At 47.7% G+C, this 25,195-nt stretch overlaps 2 protein-coding genes and 1 non-coding gene across 10 annotated transcripts in view; 1 reads left to right on the top strand and 2 right to left on the bottom strand.

The window, feature by feature from the left end:
- Positions 1,670–1,741, bottom strand: TRNAC-GCA. Its single transcript has one exon. It is a non-coding gene; the product is annotated as a tRNA-Cys (tRNA).
- Positions 7,249–21,166, bottom strand: SLC4A9 (solute carrier family 4 member 9). Of its 8 annotated transcripts, none has more exons than XR_001918297.1 (22): positions 20,818–21,166; positions 20,307–20,467; positions 19,900–20,013; positions 18,601–18,656; positions 18,300–18,457; positions 17,967–18,054; positions 17,467–17,621; positions 17,084–17,200; positions 16,742–16,916; positions 16,464–16,597; positions 16,039–16,301; positions 14,898–14,956; positions 14,497–14,685; positions 14,255–14,368; positions 12,903–13,064; positions 12,578–12,756; positions 11,869–11,941; positions 10,390–10,458; positions 10,007–10,180; positions 9,221–9,402; positions 8,800–8,892; positions 7,249–7,751 (listed from the first exon to the last, which is right to left on the bottom strand). XR_001918297.1 is itself a non-coding variant. In XM_018050286.1 (22 exons), exons 1-21 carry the CDS (start codon positions 21,033–21,035, stop codon positions 8,839–8,841), a joined length of 2,748 nt encoding a protein of 915 aa, XP_017905775.1. In that variant the 5' UTR covers positions 21,036–21,166; the 3' UTR covers positions 7,250–7,751; positions 8,800–8,838. The 8 variants fall into 8 exon arrangements, 6 of the variants coding, with proteins under 6 accessions (XP_017905775.1, XP_017905774.1, XP_017905773.1 ...); XM_018050286.1 differs by having other exon boundaries at positions 7,250–7,751; positions 9,247–9,402; positions 12,903–12,944; XM_018050285.1 differs by having other exon boundaries at positions 7,250–7,751; positions 9,247–9,402; positions 12,903–12,947.
- HBEGF (heparin binding EGF like growth factor) overlaps positions 16,172–25,195 on the top strand; it is a 31,263-nt gene continuing 22,239 nt past the window's right edge. Inside the window, exon 1 of the mRNA XM_018050289.1 lies at positions 16,172–16,282. The gene's annotated coding sequence lies outside the window, so the exon portion shown is untranslated. The remainder of the gene's footprint in view (positions 16,283–25,195) is intronic.

Genomic DNA, 25,195 nt, shown 5'->3' on the forward strand with positions numbered 1-25,195 from the left:
CAATTACTAGAGCCATTAAGAGGCTAACTATATACCTTTAGAGTTTTCTGTATTATAACCAAACTCCCCACGAAGACCTGGAGAAAATATGTCTTAATCTCTGATAGGTATTTTAGCCAGCAATGGTTTTACTATGACAGCACTGCGTCTAAGAATGCTTATTAAAAGTAAGTTGCTTTGACTGGCATTTAAGACTTTCCTATTTAATGAAAGATTTTATATTTGTAAAGAAGAATTCTGAATACATATACATTCTGAATTTCCACCTGGAATTTCAAGTGCCTACTTTACTAAGTGTTATTTGGAAATTTTTAAAAATATATTTTTCAACAACTTGCGGGTCAAAGAGGAATTCATAGTAGAAATTAGAAAATACTTAGAAATAAATGGTAATGAGGATACAATATCGAAACTGGGGTGCAGCTGAAGTGGTACTATGAAGAAAATCAATGGCAGAAATAAAGTTCAAAATAATGAGCTAAGAAATTAGAAAATTAACAGAATAAACCACAGAAAATGAAGGAAATAATAAAGAGTAGAAATTAATGAAGTAAAAGGATTAATAGGGAAGATCAACCAGAAGTTAATTTGAAAAGACTAATAAAATAGACTAGCTCACTTCTGGCAAGAGTGACCAAAAATAAAACTAAAAAATGCAAATGATATTAAAAATTCAGAAATGTATAAATATTTACAACAACAACAACAAAATGATAAGGGACTATAACTAAGTGTGCTACATAGATTAAACAGGCAAAGGTTTTGATAACTTTATGCCAATATATATGAAAACTTGGATAAAATGAATAGATTCCTAGAAAAGTACAATTCCACAAAACTGGCTAAAGAAGAAATAAAGAGCCTAAAAATCATATAATCTGTAACATGAACCTAAAACTATGCTAAAAAAGTATAATCTTTCCCAGAGATGAGGCTGTGGAGCTTATGATACAGCTAACCATCAGAAGCTGGGTTGGGGATCTGCATTCCAAAAAACTGATCAAGTTAGGCATTTATTTACTTCAAAAGTGCTGCCTATGTGATGAAAGGGAAAATTAGGACTCTTCAATTTTTAAAACTACATTTAAGAACTTAATACTTCGGAGAAGGAATTGGCAACCCACTCCAGTATTCTTGCCTGGAAAAGTCCATGGACAGAGGAGCCTGGCGGGCTGCAGTCCATGGGGTTACATGACTGAGCATGTATGTATGAGGGTGGAGGGTAATGAGTTGGTAGCAATAAACAGATAGAACTAAAAAAAAAAAGAACTTAATACTTCATATTTCCTTTCTTTTATGGATACAGATGTCATTGTTTTAGTGCCTTTCATCACCATGAAAAAAATTACACAACTGATTCAGGCTCCCATTTTTCTTTCTTTCTTTGGCTGCACTGGGCCTTAGTTTGGGCACTTGGGATCTTCAGTCTTTGTTGACAGCATTCTAACTCTTAGCTGCAGTATGTGGGGTAGAGTTCCCTGACCAAGAATTGAATCCAAGTCCCCTGCACTGGGAGACTGGAGTAGCCACTGGAACAACAGGGAAAGTGAAAGAAATTGAAGTCGACTCTTTGTGACCCTGTGGACTGTAGCCCGCCAGGCTCCTCTGTCCATGGGATTCTCCAGGCAAGAATACTGGAGTGGGTTGCCATTTCCTTCTCCAGGGTATCTTCCCAACCCAGGGATTGAACCTGGGTCTCCTGCATTGCAGGCAGATGCTTTATCCTCTGAGCCACCAGGGAAACCCAAGGACAACAGGGAACAACAGTTAAGTCCCCTCCGATTATTTAAATCTTTATTTGAGGTCATAAACTTATGTTAATAGACTATGTGCTGTCTTTTTCATTGTGTACCTTCCCCCAAAAGTTACTCTCAGCCAGTGTTGCAAAGAGTGAAGCAGATTCTTAAATCATTCTGGGAAAGCATGGCAAAAGAGACAGTAGTTTTCATTTTTGAGGGTTAAAAAATGAAGCCACGAGAAGCCCAAACTACCAAAATAATGCCGCTAAAATCCACCTTGGACCAATGGAAATAAGATAAAGATAATATTTTCGGTAATGAAAAAGGCTGTGTGCTTTGGATCCACAGTTTATTGTTCACAGGACGTTTGGCTTGTCCTGCTTTGGTGAAAAATTTTTAGGCTGTCAAATAATCCAATAAAAACCTTCATTTTGAGAATTCTCTGGTGATCCCATAGTTAGGACTTGTCACTTCCACTGCTGGGGGCCCCAGGTTCAATCCTTGGTCAGGGAACAAAGGTCCTACAAATGGCAAGGCCAAAAAAGAAAAAAACAAAAACAAAGAAATCAAACTTCATTTTACCTTTGTTAATTATAAATTAAAGTTAGATTTTTTTCCCACCCTAAAAATATATAGTCTTTAATTTAAAAAAATCTTATAGCCACTGAAGAATTTGAATGAACTTGACTCTTCTCAAAGCAAGCACCAGGTTTAGATGGCTTCAGGAATGAATTCTTGGAGTCAAAAGAAAAATGGATAATTGACTGTGGTAGAGACATACAATGGAGTGCTACACAGCAATGAAATGAGCAAACTACAGCTGCATACATCACATCAATGATTCTCAAGACAACGTTGAGTTAAAGAAGCAGCCAGAGAATTCATACTCTGTGATTCCATTTATATAATATTCAAAAATTGGCAGAACAGGGCTTCCCTGGTGGTACGGTGAATAGGAATCTACCTGCCAGTGCAGGGGACTCGGGTTTGATCCCTGGTCCTGAAAGCTTCCACACGCAAAGAAGCGACTAAAGCCCGCAACTGCTGAGCCCAAGAGCCACAACTTGGAGCAGTTGATATTCAGGACTGATCTCCTTCAGGATGGACTGGTTGGATCTCCTTGCAGTCCAAGGGACTCTCAAGAGTCTTCTCCAACACCATAGTTCAAAAGCATCAGTTCTTCAGCGCTCAGCTTCCTTTATAGTCCAACTCTCACATCCATACATGACTACTGGAAAAACCATAGCTTTGACCAGATGGCGTTTGTCGACAAAGTAATGTCTCTGCTTTTTAACATGCTGTCTAGGTTGGTCGTAGCTTGTCTTCCAAGGAGCAAGCATCTTTTAATTTCATGGCTACAGTCACCATGTGCAGTGATTTTGGAGCCCCCCAAAATTAAGTCCATCACTGTTTCCATTGTTTACCCATCTATTTGCCATGAAGTGATGGGACCAGATGCCATGATCTTCGTTTTCTGAATGTTGAGCTTTAAGCCAACTTTTTCACTCTCCTCTTTCACTTTCATCAAGAGGCTTTTTAGTTCCTCTTCACTTTCTGCCATAAGGATGGTGCCATCTGCATATCTAAGGTTACTGATATTTCTCCTGGCAATCTTGATTCCAGCTTGTGTTTCATCCAGCCCAGCATTTAGCATGATATACTCTACATTAAAGTTAAATAAGTAGGGTGACAATTTACAGACTTGACATACTCCTTTCCTGATTTGGAACCAGTCTGTTGTTCCATGTCCAGTTCTAACTGTTGCTTCTTGACCAGCATACAGATTTCTCAGGAGGCAAGTCAGGTGGTCTGGTATTCTCATCTCTTGAATTTTCCACAGTTTGTTGTGATCCACACAGTCAAAGGCTTTGGCGTAGTCAATAAAGCAGAAGTAGATGTTTTTCTGGAACTCTCTTGCCTTTTTGATCATCGAACAGATGTTGGCAGTTTGATTCCTCTGCCTAGTCTAAATCCAGCTTGAACATCTGGAAGTTCACGGTTCATGTACTGTTAAAGCCTGGCTTGGAAAATTTTGAGCATTACTTTGCTAGCGTGTGAGATGAGGGCTATTGTGCAGTAGTTTGAACATTCTTTGCCATTGCTTTTCTTTGAGATTGGAATGAAAACTGACCTTTTCCAGTCCCGTGGCCACTACTGAGTTCCAAATTTGCTGGCATATTGAGTGTAGCACTTTCACAGCGTCATCTTTTAGGATCTGAAATAGCTCAACTGGAATTCCATCACCTCTACTAGCTTTGTTTGCAGTGATGCTTCCTAAGGCCCACTTGCCTTTTCATTCCATGTCTGACTGTAGGTGAGTGATCACACCATCATGGTTACCTGGGTCACAAGGATCTTTTTTGTATAGTTCTGTGTATTCTTACCACTTCTCCTTAACATCTTCTGCTTCTGTTAGGTTCATACCATTTCTGTCCTTTATTGAGCCCATCTTTGCATGAAATGTTCCCTTGGTAGCTCTAATTTTCTTGAAGAGATCTCTAGTCTTTCCCATTCTATCGTTTTCCTCTATTTCTTTGCATTGATCACTTTAAAAGGTTTTCTTATCTCTCTTTGCTATTCTTTGGAACTCTGCATTCAAATGGGTATGTCTTTCCTTTTCTCCTTTGCCTTTTGCTTCTCTTCTTTTCTCAGCTATTTATAAGGCCTCCTCAGACAACCATTTTGCCTTCTTGCATTTCTTTTTCTTGGGGATGGTCTTGATCACTGCCTCCTCTACAATGTCACGAACCTCCATCCATAGTTATTCAGGCACTCTCTCTATCAGAGCTAATCCCTTGAACCTATTTTTCACTTCCACTTGTATAATCATAAGGGATTTGATTTAGGTGATACCTGAATGGTCTAGTGGTTTTCCCTACTTTCTTCAATTTAAGTCTGAATTTGGCAATAAGGAGTTCATGATTTAAGCCACAGTCAGCTCCCAGTCTTTTTTTTGCTGACTGTCTAGAGCGTCTCCATCTTTTGCTACAAAGAATATAATCATCTGACTTCAGTATTGACCATCTAGTGATGTCCATGTGTAGAGTCTTCTCTTGTGCTGTTGGAAGAGGGTGTTTGCTATGACCAGTGCATTCTCTTGGCAAATCTCTGTTAGCCTTTGACCTGTTTCATTTTGTACTCCAAGACCAAAATTGCCTGTTACTCCAGGTATCTCTTGACTTCCTACTTTTGTGTTCCAGTTCCCTATAATGAAAAGGACATCTTTTTTGGGTATTAGTTCTAGAAGGTCTTGTAGGTCTTCATAGTACTGTTAAACTTCAGCTTCTTCAGCATTACTGGTCAGGGGTGACTGGTGTATTGTCACCCTGCTTATTTAACTTACATGTAGAGTACATCATTTGAAATGCTGGGCTGGATGAAGCACAAGCTGGAAGTAAGACTCCAGAAGAAATATCAACAACTTTAGATATGCAGATGATACCACTCTAACTGCAGAAAGTGAAGAGGAACTCAAACAGCCTCTTGATGAGGGTGAAAGAACAGAATGAAAAAGCTGGCCTAAAACTCAATATTCAAAAAACTAAAATCATGGCATCCAGTCCCATCACTTCATGGCAAATAGATGAGGAAACAGTGGAAACAGTGACAGACTTTCTTTTTCTTAGGCTCCAAAATCACTCCAGATGGTGACCACACCCATGGAATTAGAAGACTCTTGCTTCTTGAAGGAAAAGCTATGACAAATCTAGACATCATATTAAAAAGCAGAGATATCACTATGCTGACAAAGTTCCATATAGTCAAAGCTATGTTTTTTCCTATGGTCATGTACAGGTGTGAATTTTGGACCATGAAGAAGACTGAGCACCAAAAAATTGATGCTTTTGAATTGCGGTGCTGAAGAAGACTCTTGAGAGTCCCTTGGAATGCAAGGAGATCAAACCAGTCAATCCTAAACTAAAGCAACCCTGAATATTCATTGGAAGGACTAATGCTGAAGCCAAAGCTCCAATACTTTGGCCATCTGATGCAAACAGCCAACTCTTTGGAAAAGATCCTAATGCTGAGAAAGATTGAAGGCAAAAGGAAAAGGGGATGACAGAGGGTGAGATGGTTGGGTAGCATCCCTGACTCGATGGACATGAATCTGAGCAAACTGCAGGAAATAATGAAGGACAGGGGAACCTTGAATGCTGCAGTCCGAGGGTGGCGAAGAATCATAGATGACTTAGTGACTGAATAACGCCACCATCAATGACAGGATACCTCTTAGCTGAGTGTTGGATACATGTATTCTTTTTAAATTTTTATATATTTATTTACTTGTCTGTTATTTATTTTTTAATTGGAATATAACTGCTTTACAATATTGTGTTACACTCTGTTGTACAACACTATGAATCAGCTATATGTATACATATATCCCCTCTCTCCCCCATCCCATCCCATTCCTCTAAGTCATCACAGAGCACCAGACTGGGCTCCCTGTGTTTAAGAGCAGCTTCCCACTAGCTATCTGTTTTACCCATGATATTGTATATATGTCAATGCTACTTCCTCAATTCATCCCACCCTCTTCTTCCCCTTCTGTGTCCACAGTCTATTCTCTATGTCTGCATCTTTATTCCTGCCCTGCAAATAGGTTCATTAGTACCACTTTCTAAATTTCATATATATGTGTCAATATACAATATTTTTCTCTTTCTGACTTCACTCTGTATGACAGACTCGAGATTCATCCACATCACAACAAATGGCCAGTTTCGTTCCTTTTTATGGCTGAGTAATACTCCATTGCACATGTGTACCACATCTTCTTTATCTATTCATCTGTTGATGCACATTTAGGTTGCTTTCATGTCTTGGCTCTTGTAAATAGTGCTGCAGTGAATACTGGGGTATATATGTCCTTTTGTTTGTTTGCTTGCTTTTTTTTTTTTAATTATTTTTTACATGGGTATTTTTGAGTTATAGTTTCCTGAAGGTATATGCCCAGTAGTGGGATTGCTGGATCATATGGTAGTTTCATTTTTAAAGGAACCTCTTTACTCTTCTCCACAGTGGTTTTCTCAATTTACATTCCCACCAACAGTGCAAGAGGGTTCCCTTTTCTCCACACCCTCTCCAGCATTTATTGTTTGCAGATATTTTTCTGATGGCCATTCTGACTGGTTTGAGGCGGTGCCTCTTTGTAGTTTTGATATCTATTCTCTAATAACGAGCAGTGTTGATACTCTTTTCGTGTGTTTGTTGGCCTTCTCTATATCTCCTTTGGCAGGTGTTCTTTTTATTGTTACTCCTTAATTTCACTCCTAGGTATATACTCTGGAGAAATTCTTGCCCTTGCAGAAGACATTTTATACTCTTTGATATATATGATATCTTTCCCAGATTATAAAGTTATTTATTCTATGCAAAAAAAAAAATAAGTTGGATATGTATGCAGTACTGACATGGGGAAAACATCCAATACATCCTAAGTATCAAGCATGTTATAGAACTCAATAAATCTGAACAATATATACTAAAATGTGAGCCCTAGTTATCTCTGGAATGGTTTCCATTTCAAAATTATGCATATCTAGAGTGTTCCAATATTTCTGCAGTAATCTCATTCACTTCTGTGGTTTAAAAAATTAAGTTTATTTTTATACATGTAAAAACACTTTAAAATAGAGGAATACTTATTCTGAAAAGAGGGACATTTTTCCCTTTTGCAAACTGAGAAGAGTTCCCTGACAACCCCCCGATTGTATAAAAGAGAATCTGTGAGGATAGAAGTTTCAAAATGAGAAGGGCTCCTAGACTTATGTTCCTTTACTGGAGTAAAGGGTGAATGGGGCCTGGTCAGTCCCTCTGAGTTACCAGACTTTCCTAACCACAAAGCAAGCCTGCTTGTTCCCTGCCACTCTCCACCCCCAGCTCAGGAGGGTGACTGAGGTCTTGGCCAGCTGCCTTCCAGTCCTGCCCCAGCGTTCCAGGTTCCCAGCTGACTGAGCATCTGGCAGTTAAGCCAAAGGCCAGTAATTTCCTGACTTCCTGAGTAAATACCTGTGAACAGAGAGAAGGCATAGTGGGGTCAGAGCAAGTGCTCAGGGACACAAGTAAGACAACGAATAGAGCCGCGCAGTAGTGACAGGGAGTAAGGGGAGCTCAGGAGATCTTCTTCTGGGCTAGCCCATGATTTGCCCTGTCTCCCTCTAGCCCCCAGAATTTTCCACTGCAGCTGGTGGGGACTCAGGCTCTTGGACTTGGGAAACCATGGAGAGGACAAACCCCAAAGAGTTCATTTTATCAAAGGGGAAAAATTCCAGGCTTTTGCACATGCTGCACCCTTTGCCTAGAACGTTTTCCCTCCATCTTATTCTGACTAGCTTCTGTTTGTTCTTTAGATTTCAAATTATGGACCACTTCCTCTTGGAAGCCCTACCCAACTCTCACCACTTCACCACCCTCCTTGGAGGCCTCTCTGCTGCCACAGCCTCTCCTTCCCTGAGCCAGCACTAGCCCACTCTAACAGTTGCCAGTGTGTCTTTCCCACAGGAATTTTAACTTCCTGAGGTCAGGAACTGTGACTATTATACCACTAGGACCTGGACACTCCAGAAGTGCTAAGAAAATATTTTGAGAAACAGATGAATAAAATAAAAGAATGGCAGAAAGGGCAAGTGACAAAGAACCCCCCCCCCGCCCCCACTTGTTTGTAGTGTGGTTCTTGGCAGCCTCTGGAAGGAGCCTCCAAGGCTCAGCAAGCAAGCAAGCTGCTGGGAGCTTTATCCTCTTTCTCTCCTCCTATTCCTTTCCATTCTTTTATCTTCGAACCCTTCCCTCCTCCAGTTCCCATCCCTGCCGGGTTGGTGTGAGCTTGAGCTCCCTCTACTGGCTAGACTTCAGTGCCACAGGGAGCCATGCCCGGGTACCCTCTCTTGTTTCCAACTTTCCTCTGGAGAGATTCTTCTACCCACTCCCCGACTCTGGGGTTCATGAAGGACTGGAGCATGTAGAGGAAACAGCCATTCAGCACACAGTCGAGCTTTCCACCACCGGAGCCCCTACTGCCCCACCCTCGACACTGAGGGCATTTCCCTCACACCCTTACCTCAGTTTCCTGGGTCTCAACTCCATACTCCTACTCCAGCTAATTCACAGAGATGTTGATTTCCGGAGCCTTTGGCTGATACATCAGCTCTGACTGTGGAACAGAGATCTCAAGATGAGTTGGGAATAAAAAGACAGAAGACAGAGAGAGAGCAGACAGAAAAGGACCCAGAGAGGGAAAGGATATAAACCCACCTTAAGACAAAGATCCTGGGTAAGACAGTCCACTTAAGGGTGTTGTCCCTGACCATTTCCAACCCTCATACAGCCCTGGACTCTTATGAAGAAAAATTTCCCTCACTCCTTCAGTGTGCCTATGTTAATACAGAACTAGGAGGAGTCACTGTGTTGATCAAATCTTCAGAGTTAATAGAGATATTATACTTCAGTTACAACTCCTGGAGATGACTTCTCTCCCCTACCCCTCCCCTGTTCTCCAGGAGCGCACATCTTCACTGTCACTTCCACTGAACGAGCACTCTGGCTCCACGCCGCTTTCAGGGATGCTTCTCTCCTTCTCCGGCATCAGCTCATCCAGCCAGAGGAGTTCCTGTGGCGAGAAGACCCACTCCAGTGCCTTTCGGACCCCCACCAGGCCCAGCAACTGCAGGGATAGAAACAAAGCCACGGGCTGTCAGCAATAGCAGCAGGAACGTTAACAACAGTCACATTTATCGAGCACTTCCCATGTGCAAAGCATTGTGTATAGTTTCAGTGAATGCTAATACATTCATATGAGGTAGACATGATAATTATTTCCATTGTACAGAGGAGGAAACTGAGACCCTGGGAGCTTACTAACTTCTCAGAGGTCACAGAACTGAGATGTAGTAACCAGATTGGTTCCAAAGCAAAGCCCATGACTCTTAACTTCCTCAGTGGATAAGAACAAAGCCAGAAGCTTACAGTATCACCTAACTGGGTGAAAGAGTGCCAGCCTTGCCTCTCCCAGGTCCTCAGTCTCTTTCTGGGCCTTCTATCCCTACCTGTGGTTGATGAGCCCAAAGAGGTTGGGAAAAGAATTAAACCAGATATCTTAGGTCCAGAGCCTCACAGTCATCCCTTGGCCATGTTTCCTTGTCCTGAGATTCCCAACCAGGCAGAGCCAGGACAAGTGACAGAGGAGAGATTCTTCCTCTTGTGAGGCCGTGACCAACCCCCAGGCTCAGAGAGCCACCAGGACACTACCCAACCCTGCCACAGGTCACCATGATGGGGAAGATGATAGCTGCAGGGGTAGACTTGATTATCCAAAGCAGACCCAGGCAGGCAAGCTGGATGGCTGTGAACAGGTGGACCCTGCTCAGGGGCACATGCCGCAAGAACAGAAGGTCTGGCTGGTGCTTCGCTGGTATCAATAATAGTTGCACCCTCTTCGTGAACTGGGGGGACAAGGGGAGGAAGAAAACAGGGTACTCAGGTAGACTGGAAGGTGTCACTGTTAGCTATCCAAGCCTAGCTTGGAGGTCACAAGGCTCCCTTGGTCCCCTCTCCATCCAGAGTGTGGCAGCAGAGGCCCTGTGCCCAGGAGAGGCAGGAAAAGAGGAGAGGAGGAGAACTAGCAAATGGAGGCAGGAAGTAATGGGCTCACCTGGATGCTGCTAATCGCTGTCACCCCCATGTACAGGAAGATGCCATAGAGAAGAGGCACTGGGATGAACTGGTAGAGAGAATTGGAGAGCTGGCGAAGCAGTTTGCCTCTGCTAGCTGCCCAGATAACCCCATTTAGGCCCCAAGCCCAGCCTCCAGCCTCCAAGATCTAAACATACCCACTTTGCATGCCTGATTTCATTGAATCTTCACATCAGTCAGATGAGGTAAATTCTACAGTTGTCTCCATTTTACAGATGGAGAAGATGTATTTCAGAGAGGCTAAGTAACTTGCCCATTACCTCTCCACTCTTCTCTCTCACATTCCTCTCTGTTCTCTCTGTTCCTGTTGTAGTGGCCCCCTTTCCTTTCCTCAATATGCCCAAGTTTACTTCTACCCCTTTGCAAGGCCTTTTGCTTTGCTAGTCCCTCCACCTAAATCCTCTTCCCTGACCCCCCTCTCATTACTCCTGTCGTGACACCCCAGAAAGGCCTTGCCTGCCCAGCACCATTAAGGCGCTCCTGATCACCCCACCCTCTTTTATTTCCACAGGAGTTATCACTATCTGAAATTATCCTATTTTATTGTTTTAATTGTTTTTATCTGTCTCCTCTCACCAGAATGCAAGATGTGGATGACCTCTTTTGATCACCACTATATCCCCAGTCCCTGGAACAGTGCTTGGCATATGGCTTATGCTCGGTAAATAGCTGCTGAACAGGAGTCGCCTAGTTTAGCCAGAGGCCGATCCAGTCCATCTGGCTCTTTGAACTACTCTCCTCTCACCCAGCTTCCACGACCTTTCCCTCCCCTAACCTCCTGTCGTCCTGCCAGTGACTCTTGTGTGCAGTTCTCCACGCCCTCCTTGACTGCTCTGCCGTACTGGCTTGCTGAACCTTTCTGCTGTTACTTGTTACATAATTTTTATTCATGTGTATGAGTTGCTGACAGGGGCTTGGTTCCATATTCTTTTTCAGTATCCTTCCCCTTCCCATCCCCTTCTCCCAGGTGCCTCTCAGAGCCTTGCACTCAGCAGGTATTCTGTAAACATCTGGTGAGGGAGATGTGAAGGGTTTTTGCCTCAAAAGTTTTCCTGGATTGTGATGATCATGTTCTTAGTTCAAACCTCATTGAATGTGGAGTAAGAGTAGCTAGTGCTTGGCCCCTGGGGATGATGGCATGTCTCTACTCGGCTCCACTGGGTAGAAAGCCAATTGGGTCAGAGTTCAGGTTCTCAGATAGATCTGAGAAACCAGCTCTCTTGGCGGTCTCTTGTAAGTTCCTTAACCTCTTTAACTTTCAGTTTCCTCACTTTAAAAGTGCATATGCTTCTCATGGGTAATGTCAGGATTAAATGAGACTATGGGTGAAGAAAACTTAACACAGTGCCCAGTACGTAGTAATGTTCGGTCAATGTCAGTTCTTGCTATATTTATTATTTTTACTGCCCTGCCCCTGATGCTGGTTTGTCTAAGGTACCTTGAGTATAGGTGCCAGGAAGATGGAGATTCCTGTGAGGATGAATACTGCCAGTCCTGTCAGCCTCTGCTCTCTGTGGGGAAAGGAGGAGTTAGCTCTGGGGGAGCCCCTGGGGTGCCAGGTTGGGGGCCCTGGCAGGAGGGAAGTAGAGGGATCCCCTGATAGTTCCCTGGAAGGGAGGGGACCTGAGCTTGGTGTGAAAAATTGGTGGAGAAGAAAGGACAGGTTACCTCCATTCGAGGCTCCCAGTCCTCTTCAGCAACTCAAGTTCAAAGTTGCTCTTTGTTTTTATTTTGATGGAAAATTAAGCAATCTTATACTACCATAAAAACGTTTACTTCATAATGTACAAAGTTGATTTCCCATACTTTCAACAATTAGATTGCATTTCCAATAAAATTGTTTTTGTGATGTTACTCTATAAGATCAACGAGGTGCTTCTACACTGAGTGGGATTTTTAGGTGGCACTTCATCCTTGCTCAGCCTTCACACTCACCTCCATGATGCTCCCCTGGAGGCCCCTCCCAGTCCCACGGCTGAAGGAGTCCAGCACCCACCCGTTCACCCCACTGCATGCTCATGGGGCAGTGAGAGAGCCCTCTGGAGTCACCAGCTTAGAAATTAAGTTGCCCAAATAACTCTGCCCTGTACCCAGTACCCGACCTTGCTGCCCACGTCTCATTCCAGTCTCCTGAATACTGGCCTTACCTGATGCCCAGGAAGCTAGGAGCCTCCCCTGGGGCACAGGCTCTGCTCTCTCTCCGAAGACTGTCCATGTGGGCCAGGGAGATGACAGTGGCTGAGACATACCAGGGCAGCCCGAGCGCTGATGTGAGGGGCATGAGCACAGCCACACAGAAGAGGTCCAGGTGGAAGCCAGCTCCCTTCTGCAGGTAGTGTGGAGCAGTAAGGATGAAGCTAGCCCAGATCTGGGCCCTCTGTCCTCTGGGGTGGGAAAGGGGGGACCCAGACCCCACCCTGGAGCTCCTGTCACTTGGGCTAGGGACCTGGGGTCTGACCCTGCAAGTCTTACCCTCAGTCTGTATTCAGCACGGTTGAGGATGACCCCTGTGATCTGCTGGTCCATGAAAATGAGGATAGTCAATAGCAGAGCAGGCAGGGCAGCTGCCACACTCAGCCACCAGGGGTTGGCTCCAAAAGGTGACACCAGCCAGCCACGTCCAGGGAGTGTGGGCTGGGGAAGAGGAGTCCATGGAGAAGTTGGAGAGGCTATCTTTAGAATACCTCATCTACACACTCCAGCCATGGCATTCTTCCACAGTACCCCCTCCCCACCGGCTCTAAGACACTGGATGCTAGGTGGGAGCACTCTGTGTGTGTGCAGATGGTTCAGTGCATCCCAGGGCTAGGATGGCAAACAGCAGGATGGGGACCAGCCTGGGGGTTGGGCTGGAACCAGGGGCTCTGGACTTTGACTCTTAGGGTCCTGGAGGAGGTAGTGGATGAAGCCCACGCACATTTCTTGATGTACAGAGTACTTCTCCCTAAGCAACCACCCTCCTCCCCTACCAAGGGCTGGGCAACTCAGGTTCAGACCTGCCTCGATCTGGGGCTGGGGCAGGGGTAGGGCTGGGTGTGTCTGCGTCTGCTCTGATTACAAGGCGTCTGTGTCTGTGTCTGTGGGAGGGGCCTCAGTTGCTATCTTGGGTTCTGAGCCCCTAAGGCTGCCTTGGAGCCTTGGAGCCACCCTGCTTTCTTGTCCTGAGGGAAGCTGGAAGGGAGGTCTCCAAATGCACAAAGTTTAGGTACTAAGTGAGCACTGAGCCTTGTTCTGTGCACTGTCATGCCCTGGGCAGGGAGCTCTAGCTTGACCTCATCAGAGCAGGCAATTGGTGCAAAGTAGAGAGTGGGGAGTAGTGAGTAGGGCCATGCCAAGGGTAGGGAGAACAGAGAACAACAATAACCAGCATTAATTGAGGTGTTGGTATGAACCAGTCCCAGTAATGTGACAGTGCTTTGGACTATGATCTTCTGTGAACCTCAAAACAACCTATGAGGCAGAAACTATTGTTATTTATTATTTCCACTTTATAGATGAAGAAATTGAGGCTCAGAATGTGGGTTAACTTCCCTAAGACACACAGCTAGGAAGTGACAGAAATGGGACTCAGACCCAGGGCCGGCTGACCAGAACCCACTCTTTTAACCTCTTACCTGCAACAGTAGCTACCTATCCTAGGCTTACTATGTGTCTGGCACACAGTGTGCCCTCACAACAATTCTGTAAGACCATTATTATACTATTTCTATCTTATGAATGAGGAAACGGAAGGCTAGAGAAGTGTGGTATCTACTCATCTTCCTCCTCTAGGGTCCTGTCTGCTGACCCTGCTTTGCCCTCTCCCCTCCACGCCCAGCTCTCACCTTGAACTCTCTGGGCACCATGAGCTTCGGTGTGGCTAAGCCAAGGAAGGCATCGAGGCCACAGCCTAGCAGGATGGCCAGGACCGAGGAGAAGTCACCCAGCATCTTGCGTACCTGGCCACCCAGCAGACACTCAGTGAGGTTCAGGCCACCACCCCCTCCTTCTGCCCCCTTTCCCATTTACAGACAGGGCCCAAGGCCAAGGGCCAGTTCTCTCCCACAGAAGTACAGGTGACACTCACCACGGAGGGGAAGAAGCGACTGGTCTTTACGTGCTTGAGGGCCATGGCAAAGAGGAAGGAAGTAAGGAAGAGGAGGATGGAGAAGAAGGCAATATCTGGGACTGTATGACAGCCGGGCCCACGAGGATGGCCTCCCCGCTGGGCACACTCAGGTGGGGGCAGCAAGGATGCATTGACCAGGCCTAGGTCCTGTGTGGAGAGGTCATCCAGGATGGGATTATGGGCAGTGGGATAAAGGTCCACTGATGCCCGCTGAGACTGAGGACACCAGATAAGAGACCTCCAGCCACAGCAAATGGTCGGGCCTCAGTGACCTATGAAGGGTCAGAAGAGCCTGGAACCACTGACTTCTTTGACCTCCACCCTCTCTTTCTCAGGCCCTCCCAGGAACAGGCCCTCACCATGCTCAAGATGTCATCTCTGTCTTTAGGGTTTGTGCTTGTCCGCTGAGACTCATTTCCTGGGAAGCAGAGAATTCAAGTGAGTTTTCTTCCCTCGGGAACCTTCTCCAGCCCTAATCAGAAGCCCAATTTCACAGGTCCAGCTGAACCAGAGAGTTCTTTGTTCTGACTCATCTCTCTGCTGACTCCAATCACTACCCAGTCTGTTCTCAGGACACTGCCTCTTGCCCTTATCCCTTCAAATTCCCTCCCTATCTGTATCCCTGGTGGCTGGCACAGGACCGGCCAAAAAGCAAGTGCCCAGTAAATGACTGAGCACACACATCGGTGTGTTTCCACCAGCGTCAGAATTATTTTTGTTCATGGCTGGTACAGAGTCTGGCACTCTTGAGAGGATACCTATTCCCCATCCTGGTGTTCCTGGCCATGTGGAGGGAAATGTGCTGATGCAATAGTCCGAGCTCCTCTCCACCCAGTCACTCATATGGTCCAGGGGAAGAGTGGTGATTTATTTGGTTGGTGACTTTGGGAGAAGAAGCTGGGCATGCCTGGTCCTGCCCCTTCCTCTCCCTCTCTAGGGAGTAAGCACCCTGCATGCATTGAGCTCTGCTCCTCTAGGGCGAGACAGTCCCTGTCCCGGATGGCCGTGACTGGGTGGGTAAGTCGATCCAATTTTGGTTTCATCATTAGGAAGCCCATATACTCATAGATATAACCATGGTCTTCTCTTAGCACTGGCAGAAGTAAAAGATGAAATTGGGCCTGCTCTTGTTGACTTATTTTTCATCTGACTCAGAACCAGAGAAAGGAAGTTTGCTGCTGGCTACTGGGTAGGTCCTCAGCATTTTGCTGAACTTAACTAAGGGGACAACCCTTCCTGCATCCTCCCTTATTTTGCCAAGCTCCCTATTTCCCTCGGGCTTCCCAGGTGGCTCAGTGGTAAAGAATCTGTCTGCCAATGCAGGAGATGTGAGTTTGATCCCTGGGTGGGGAAGATACCCTGGTGAAGGGAATGACAACCGCTCCAATATTCTTTCCTGGGAAATCCCATGGACAGAGGAGCCTGGCAGGCTATAGTCCATGGGGTTGCAAAAAGAGTTGAACATAACTTAGTGACCAAACAACAATTCCCCTCACCCACCTCCTGGATCTGGGTACTGGCAGAGACAGCCATAGGTGGGAGAGCCAGGTCTCTGGATGGGATAGGCACGGGTCAAGGTCAGCATTTTTCCAACAGCATCATAGATGAAGATGAGACTGATGAGAGCACAGAAGCCTTCTTCGGTGAAGCGGGTAAAGTAGCGCACCAACACGCTGGCCTCCGTGGCCACCAGCACCAGGCAAAAGATGGCCACCCAGATGCCAACCCACAGGCGGAAGGGCAGGTAATCCAGGCTGTGATCTCTGGGGGCGGTGAGAGACAGCAGGGTTTGCCTGGGCCCACTCTTACTCCCAACCTCACCCAGGTCAGGTGCCTCTGGAGCCAGTTTCTACCCTGCCCTACTGACCCAGCTGAGACCAGGCTGAGGGTGTGCTAGTGAGGTCAGGGGACGTGGGGAGTTCTACCTGCTGAAGGAGAACAGCAGACGTTCAAAGACCAGCACTGGCCCGGTGCTGCTAAGAATGGTGAGGGGCTGGCCAGCCGTCAGGCAGAAGGCAGCTCCAGTCACTGCCGTGCCCAGGAAGCTTTCCAGCACCCCCTAGAAGCCAACAATGGCCCCTGTCAGCACAGGTACCCAAGCTCCCTGGGAGCCTCCTCAGCCCACCCACAGACACTAGAGGAGGGCGTAGGGCATGGCTGGTGAAACACAGAAGATAGGCCTGCTTCCCTCCCACCCACCCACCTGCGCACCGTCGGTGGCTTCTCCCAGCAGACCCCCGAAAGTGATGGCGTTAGTGATGGTGGCCAGGTAAATGTAGAGCACGGCCGAGAAGCACTGGGGGTGCAGGGCGTCCAAGAAGTCGCTGGGGTACCACGAGGCCTTCCGCCGCACGTCCTGGACTAGGCCCCCGAACAGCCTTCCGCCCGTGGGTTGTCAGTGATCCAGGCTTCAGCATCCCAAGTCCCTGGGGCCAGGTTAGCCTCCCCCCTCCCGCCCCCCACAGTGAGTGCACACCTCGGGCCCATGATACCCCACTGCCCCCCCAACTCAAGGTACCCTGGCTCCCACCTCAGCACGCCTCACCTGCCTGTCCGCCGCAACTCCGGGTTGGCCGCGTGCTGCCTGCGGCCGTGCCTGTCCTCAGCTGGGGTCCTTCTCCGGAGAGAGGGCCCCTTGGCCAACCGCAATTGCGAGGGGAGCCTGAGGACCAGGGGAACCCGAGTTGGCTAAGGCTCTGCGACCAGACCGCGACTCGGCGCCGGAGTTCTCGGCGGGCCGCCCCCTGGCGGCGGGTTGTGTGTCTGCGGGCTGGGGGTGCCGCAACTCCGCAAGGTCCAGGTCGCCTTCTAATAGTGAAAGCCAGGGTCCAGCAGAACGCAGGTCTGCCCCTTTCCTCTCGCCCCCCACCCCCACTGCCCTTCCTCAACACTGGAAGGATCTCTATGGCATGATGACCCCTCAGATACCTTTTGTGCTCAGAGGGCAGGCGTTTAGGTGGGGGAATCCGGGCTGTCGGGTCCCATCGACCTGGAGGGAGCACTGTCACTTCCTCTAAGAAAGCATCCAGGGCTGCCAGAAGGTCATGAAGGCTGCTGGCCCGCCGAACTCTCCACTGAAATTGCTGGGGATAGGGGCACAGAGAGGCACTAAATACAGATCTGTTCTTACATGCATTTTCACAGTTTCAAAACTAGACACAGGTCACATAGGCAGATGAGTCATTCAAGCATTCATTCAGGCATGCATGCATTCAGGGAGTATCTGTGGGTGCCTACTTGTGCCAGCTCTGTGCTAAGTAAGGGGGGCTGTGGTGGTAGCCAAGGCAACGTCAACCCTCCTGGTCACAGTCAGGAAGCCACACTCTGCTTCACTGTGGTACTCAGTCACACCTAGAGAGTACACACACACACTCACTTGACACAAGCCTATGTGCATGCACACAGACACACATGCCTGTCCAGCTCACCAGGTCACTGAGGAGGATGGCCGCTGCTCGGCCCATCTCATGGTAGCCCCTGCCCAGTGTAGGGGGACCGAGGAGGAGGCAGAAAAACCTGAGGGAAGAACCAGGTCCTGGAGAGAATCAGAGGCTGCTATCTCACAGGGCAGCCCTAGCCTCTGACCTCATTACTCTCCATATACATGCTCACACCTTCTTTGCAGCTCTAACCCCTACCCCTCCCTAAGCACCAACCCCCACACACCCTAGAGAACTGGGCCCAAAGACCTCCTAATACCCTCCTGGGTAAAAGCCTCTTCTGGATTCCAGGATCCCTGACCCCCAACTCAGCCACCTCACCTGCTGGGGAGGGGCACCTCAATAAGGGGCCCCAGCACCACTGGATCCTGCAGTCGCACAAAGACCCCCAGTGGCTGTTCCAGGAAGCCCAGCTGTCCTGCCAGCACAGCTCCTGCTTCAGCCCCTGCAGGGAACTTCTGTCTTCGAGGGTTCTGATGCTGGGTGGGGGTTCAAGGAGACACAGAGGATGAAAGGTTATTCAGGGGAGAGGATGTAGGCAGGATCTCGACTGATGAGGAGCCCAATGGAGGGTGGCTCCCCTGACCTTTCTCCCAGCCCTGCCCTTGGAAGGGCCACAAACCTGTTCCTTCAGGGGGGCTTCCTCCTCCTGAGAAGCCTCTCTCGAATGGGCAGATCCTACAAAACAGGACTATGTGGTGATTAAGAGCACAGGCTTTTGGGACTTCCCTAGTGGTCCAGTGGTTAAGAATCCACCTGTCAGTGCAGGGAATATGGGTTCAGTCCCTGGTCTGGGAAGACCGCACATTCCACAGAGCAACTAAGCCCAACTAAAGAGCAGCCCCTACTTGCTTAAAGCCTTTGCTCATCAAGGAAGACACAGCACAGCCAAATAATAATAATAAATAAAACCTACATCATAATCACTGCAGATGGTGACTGCAGCCATGAAATTAAAAGACGCTTACTCCTTGGAAGAAAAGTTATGACCACCCTAGACAGCATATTAAAAAGCAGAGATATTACTTTGCCAACAAAGGTCTGTCTCGTCAAGGCTATGGTTTTTCCAGTAGTCATGTATGGATGTGAGAGTTGGACTATAAAGAAAGCTGAGCACCAAAGAGTTGATGCTTTTGAACTGTGGTTTTGGAAAAGACTCTTGAGAGTCCATTGGACTGCAAGGAGATCCAACCAGTTCATCCTAAAGGAGATCAGTCCTGAGTGTTCATTGGAAGGACTGATGTTGAAGCTGAAACTCTAATGCTTTGGCCACCTGATACGAAGAGCTGACTCATTTGAAAAGACCCTGATGCTGGGAAAGATTGAAGGAAGGAGGAGAAAGGGACGACAGAGGATGAGATGGTTGGAGGGCATCACCAACTCGATGGAGATGAGTTTGAGTAACCTCCGGGAGTTGGTGATGGACAGGGAGGCCTGGTGTGCTACAGTCCATGGGGTTCCAAAGAGTCGGACACGACTGAGCGACTGAACTGAACTGAATATCTATATATTATATTATAAAAAACCACAGGCCTTGGGGGTGGATCCACCAGGTGGATTCCCTGACCAGCTTTGCATTGTTGTGGAAACTGGAGCACACCTTCCCCCCGCTACTCCTCAGTTTTCCCATCACTAAAATGAGGATAATTATGGTATTACTTCCCAGTGTTGTTGTGAAGATGAGATGATCTGCTATGTGTGAAGCTCACCACGATGCCCGCCAAGAACATCTCCTCATGGGGCTCTGGCCCTTGCGCTTCTTCCATTCCTCTCCCCTCACTGCCCCTGCTGCTTCTCACCCTTGAGTCCTGAGTTGAGGTCTGAGCCATGCTAGGCCACTGCTGGTACAGGAAGGTGAGGGGAGACCTGGGGTCCTCCCACCCCAGGGATTTTGGTCTTGGGCCCAGGGAGGGCCTCTTACCCCAGCAGGGGCTGGTGCATGGGGTCTGGATGAGGTGCTGCGGTCTCTGCAACAGCAAGGCCTTCAGCTTCCCTCTCAGCTCTGGGCTCAGCGACTCCACTCTGGTCACTTGCTCTGGAGAACAGAGGTGGGGCTCCCACCCTTACCTGAGAGCTCCCTTCCCTTGAATTCTTTCCCTTTCCCCTCTGCCCAGGCTCCTTTCCCTTCCAAGATTCTTGGGGAAAACAAGTCCAACCAACGGACTTGCTCTTCCCCTCTGCATTTCCATCTCTCCCTTGTGATACAGGGGTGGATAATTCTCAAGAGTTGGGGGGGGAGCCCTCTGGAAAATTCTAAGACTTCATGGGGAAAGTCTTAGAGAAATCATGAGGATGCCCAGGCCCTCCCAGCAAAGGGTCCCAGGGCACCTGCGAGCTCCTGGAGGCTCAGAGCTGGACAGTCCAGCAGGACAAGGCCCTTGGCCAACAAGCTGCGGAGCTTCTGGAGGCTGGGCAGTGCCACAGTGGGCACGTGGGGGGCGCTCCACCGGTCTGCACCCACTTCCAACTTCTCCTCAAACAGCACCCACCTGGTGAGAGGGGCAGTCAGTGTTACTGGGGGCATCTCTCCCAGGTCCAAGAGTGAAGATGCAGGAGAGTCAGGGAAGGTGAGACAAGGGTGAAGTTGTGGGCCCAGTGGTTCAGAGCCCCTCCCCGGGGAAGTCACCCCCTCATCTTGGATCTTGGGGAACTCAAAACCAGACTGCAGAAAAGGCTGAGCACCATAGAGAGTGAGGGTCTGAAATGGGGAACACAGAAAGAAACTCGTGACTGGGGGTGATAATACCAACCTCATACACAGGAAGAGCTGGGGGTCATGGAGGAGGTCCCAATGGGGGAAGGGGAAGGACCCCGTAAAACTGTCCTGGATCCCACTCACCTGCCTGTCTCTTTCCACTCGGGCGCGTGGGGCCAGCCCAGTAGCTCATTCAGCTGAATGAAGAGCGGAGGGTCCTTGGGTACCTCCAGTTCCCTGCTGTCTGTGTCTAAGGGGCCATCAGGACTGAGGCCGGAGCCAGGGCCACTGTCCAGCTCTCCTGTGGGCACATTTTCACTAGCACTGGAGAGGTCAGACTCCTCTTGGCCTGGCAGCTTCATCTCAGTGAAGCTTCTACAAACTCTCAGGGACTGGTGTGGTCCTAGGTTCTGAGGCCAGGAGCCCTCTGGCTGGCTGCATTTATAATGCACCCCCCACCCCCCACTCCGACCTCTCCCCACCCCTGCCACACAACACAAACAGAGCCAGACCTGCTGACTCCAGAGCCAGCTGGTCACCTCCCCTGTGGTTGTTTTCCCCACTAGGCTAGCCTGAGTGTGAGGCCAACCTGACCTTTTCCAGGATCTCCAGAAATGCCCAACCTGGGGCAAAAGTGTTATGCGTGTTTCCTGTGGGATCAGGTCTGACCCCACTGTATTTTGTAAATTAATGGGAGTATATCACTGGCTTGGGTCTGAGGACTGACCCCCAGATTATACCACCCCATACTCTGTATCAAATACAAACACCAAATACAGTGGACTGTTTTGGGTGTCACCAACATACCCTGAAGGTACCCATTTGGAGAAACAGAGGCCCTACTAAATAACTGGGTCTGTAGAAGTTAGGCAGTCTAACAAAGAAGGAAGACAGCAAGCAGAGGCCCTGTCATTAAATGGGCTAACGATGGAAAGTGGAGGCAGTTCATGGAGAACATAGGCCCGCGTCTTGACTTCATTTGTCTAGCAACACCTGGAAACTTCCTAATTTAGCTGTGTGCCTGGGATTGGCCTCTCTAACTCAGCCCCCCAGTGAAGATGGAGGAGCCACCTAAGGTGTATGTGTGGAGGAGTTCCTGGAGCTAGATGAGCAAGGGAGAACATGGTCTGTTAGCAAGTCCTATTGACTCAACCTTCAAAATAGACCCAGAATTCAACCACACCTCCCCACTTCCAACATGGCCTCCTTGTTCCAAGCTATAATCACGTCTCACCTGAATTATTTCAGCAGCTTTCTAATTTCTTGTGGAGATCTCTCTGCTTCCACTCTTTCGTTCTCCACAAAGCAGCCAAGAGGACCTTATTATATTACTAGTAAGTGTAAGTGAAAGTCGCTCAGTCGTGTCCAACTCATTGCGACCCCATGGACTATACAGCCCATGGAATTCTCCAGGCCAGAATACTGGAGTGGGTAGCCTTTCCCTTCTCCCCAACCCAGGGATCGAACCCAGGTCTCCTGCATTGCAGGCAGGTTCTTTTCCAGCTGAGCCACAAGAGAAGCCCTATTATATTTATTTTAATAATCTGATTATTTATTTTTGGCGGTTCTGAGTCTTCGTTGCTTCGAGGGCTTTTTTCTAGTTGCATGAAGTGGGGCTGCTCTTCATTGCCAGGTGTGGATTTCTTACTGCAGTGGTTTCTCTGGTTGCAGAGCTCGGGCTCTAGAGCTTGAGCTCAATAGTTGGGAGCACGGGCTTAGTTGTTCCATGGCATGAGAGATCTTCCCAGAGTAGGGATCGAAACTGGGTCTCCTACATTGGCAGGCAGATTCTTTACCACTGAGCTACCAGGGAAGCCCTATTATTTTTATTTTTAATGTTTAAACTACATTTCCATTTCATTCAAACATAATGGTCCTTTTATTCTGCTGAAAATCCACACAATACATTCTCATTACTCTTAGCAGAATAATCAGACTCTGTCATGGCCTAAAGATCTGATCTATAGTCTGGCCCCAGCCCACCTCCCTGATGGGCTCTTACTGTTCTGTCCTTGCTCATTCCTTTCCAGCCACACTGGCCTCCCTCTGATATGTGAAGCCTGCTCCTGAGGGAGGGTCTGTGCAGCACGTCTCTCTGCAAGGAGGGTTTTTACCCCAGATAGTCACAGGACTGAATCCCTGTCACCTAAATCTCATTTCGGACATTACCTACTCATGGAATTCTTAGTTTCTTCATCACTTCTCTGTTTTATTTTCTCCCTGGCAATTGTCACTACTAGTAACTGCCTTGTTTATTTATTTATTTTTAATCGTTTATTGCCTACCCCTCCACACACACACACTGGAATGTACAGTCCACAAAGCAGGTATTTTATCTATCTTCTTCACCACTGCCCCTAGAACACCTAGTGGCACTCAATAAATACCTGTTCAATGAGCTCATAGAAAGGGAGGGACTGGGGAAAGCGCTGCGCTTCTTATGAGACCACACGAGGGCGCTGCTCCCCGCGGACTGGATCGCTAGCGCCGCTCCCCTGGGCCAAGCGGCGGAGTTTGCTTCTTGCGCGGGCCCTTAGAGTGCACAGATGGAGGGGCGGCACGAAGGAGGTCTTTGAATCCTTTGCCTTGCCTTAGGGTGTAGCGGGGCGCAACAGGCCTGGGGCGAGAGACCCATCAGGCCCATCTGATGTGGGTCAATCAAACCCCTCACTAGATACTTGGGACCCATTTCCTCTCTGAGAAATGGGACTCAGGTCGGTCCTCCCCACCAACTCCAGGTCTGGACTTGTGGCAAATATGTCCAAGTTCACGGAGGTCCCAGGGCAGGAATTAGAGGGGCGAGTCACCATATTACCAGTTGGGAATGGGTGCTGAGTCTGAGGGGGGAAATTGGTTTCAGTCCAGGATGAATAGAAACTGGCCTAGGAACTGAAAGTTCAGGGAATCCCTGTGACCACTACTTCAAGAATGCGTCCTAACCCCAGGGGCCAGTGACTCAGGGAGCCTGAGGGGGACAGGAGCTGGATTTAGCATGAATACCCCCTCACAAGCATGTCCTCCCTTCTCAACCCCACTCCAGCTAAAGTTCAGAGGGTCTGCCCTGCCCTCTCTGGCCCCAACTACTCTGGTTCCCCAGGCTGCCCATAGTAGAGGGCCCACCATGCCTCCATCCTCTCCAAACCCTTTTTCCTCTTAGGTCTCAAGTGCTCTGAGCTGCACAGGTTGATGAGGGAGTGAGTGAGGATCTATCTGTCTGTGGGCATCAGTGGTCTCCCAGACAGGGCCAGTGAAAGTGTGCTGTCTGAGAAATCAGTACTGGGCATGAGCCCTGGAAAATGCCCTGGCCCAGGATTCAAAGACTTGATTCTCCTCCTGGCTCAGTCACAGACTTGTCAGGTGTTCTTGAGCCAAGCTCTTCCGGCCTCTGAGCCCCTTTTCTTCTACCAAAACTGCAACAGTGTTTAAAGCAGACCTTTAGCAGTACATGGGGGAACCATGTCACCAGCTGGCTGCCTGGGTGTAAATGCCAGCTTGGTCACTGTCTAGCAAGTGGAGAAGAGATTTATCCTTGCAGAACCCGAGTTTTCCTATCAGCAGGAGGGGAATAATAAACGTGCCCACTTCACAGGCTTTTTTAAAGAAACAATGCATGTAAAATAGGCCTGGTAAATAGTAAACACAGTAAAGGGAGGCTGTTATTATTAAAAACTATGAATATAGTCACTTCTAGAGTGGAGAGAAAGGAAAATGTATGCAGAAATGTCAATTGCATCCAACCATTGTGCGTGGCACATTTTCTCATATTATCCTTAGGACAAGCTTTTAAAAAACTGTATTTTTACAAACTTTTAAATTTATTTTTCAAAAACTATTTATGTGAGTCTAATTATAGAAAAAGTTGCAAGAAAAAAAAGTAAGTCTCTGGCTGGTATCTATCATCCAGCTTCCCCCAGTCGTAACATCTCACATAACAACAGCACAACATCAAAACCAGGATGATGACATAAGTACAACACTGTTAACTAGACTGTAGGCCTTATTCAGGTTTCACTTGTTTTTATTGGCACTCGTGTGTCTGTGTGTGTTCATGTGTATAGTTTTATGCAATTTTATCATAGGTATAGATTCACTTACACCCAACTGGACAAATTGCTCCTTAAGACTTGGTTTTCTCATCTATAAAATGGGAGTGAGAATGAAATGAAATAATGTATGTAAAGTGCTTAGAACAACACCTAAAATTGAGTAGCAAGTATTCAATAAATTTAAGTTTTTTTTCTTTTTTTTCCAGAAAAAAAGCATGTTTTTAAAAAAAATGACTTATAATATATGAATAACTTATATTTGTTATGGAAAATATCTTCCCTGGTGGCGCAGAGGATAAACGTGGGAGACCCAAGTTCAGTCCCTGGGTCAGGAAGATCCCCTGGAAAAGGAAATGGCAACTCACTCCAATATTCTTGCCTGGAGGACTCCCATGGACAGAGGAGCCTGGCAGACTACAGTCCATGGGGTCACGAAGAGTTGGACGCAACTGAGCGACTTCACGTCACATTATAGA

The sequence above is a fragment of the Capra hircus genome, chromosome 7 (genome assembly GCF_001704415.2).
Source record: "Capra hircus breed San Clemente chromosome 7, ASM170441v1, whole genome shotgun sequence".
In the NCBI taxonomy this organism is placed as follows: domain Eukaryota; kingdom Metazoa; phylum Chordata; class Mammalia; order Artiodactyla; family Bovidae; genus Capra; species Capra hircus.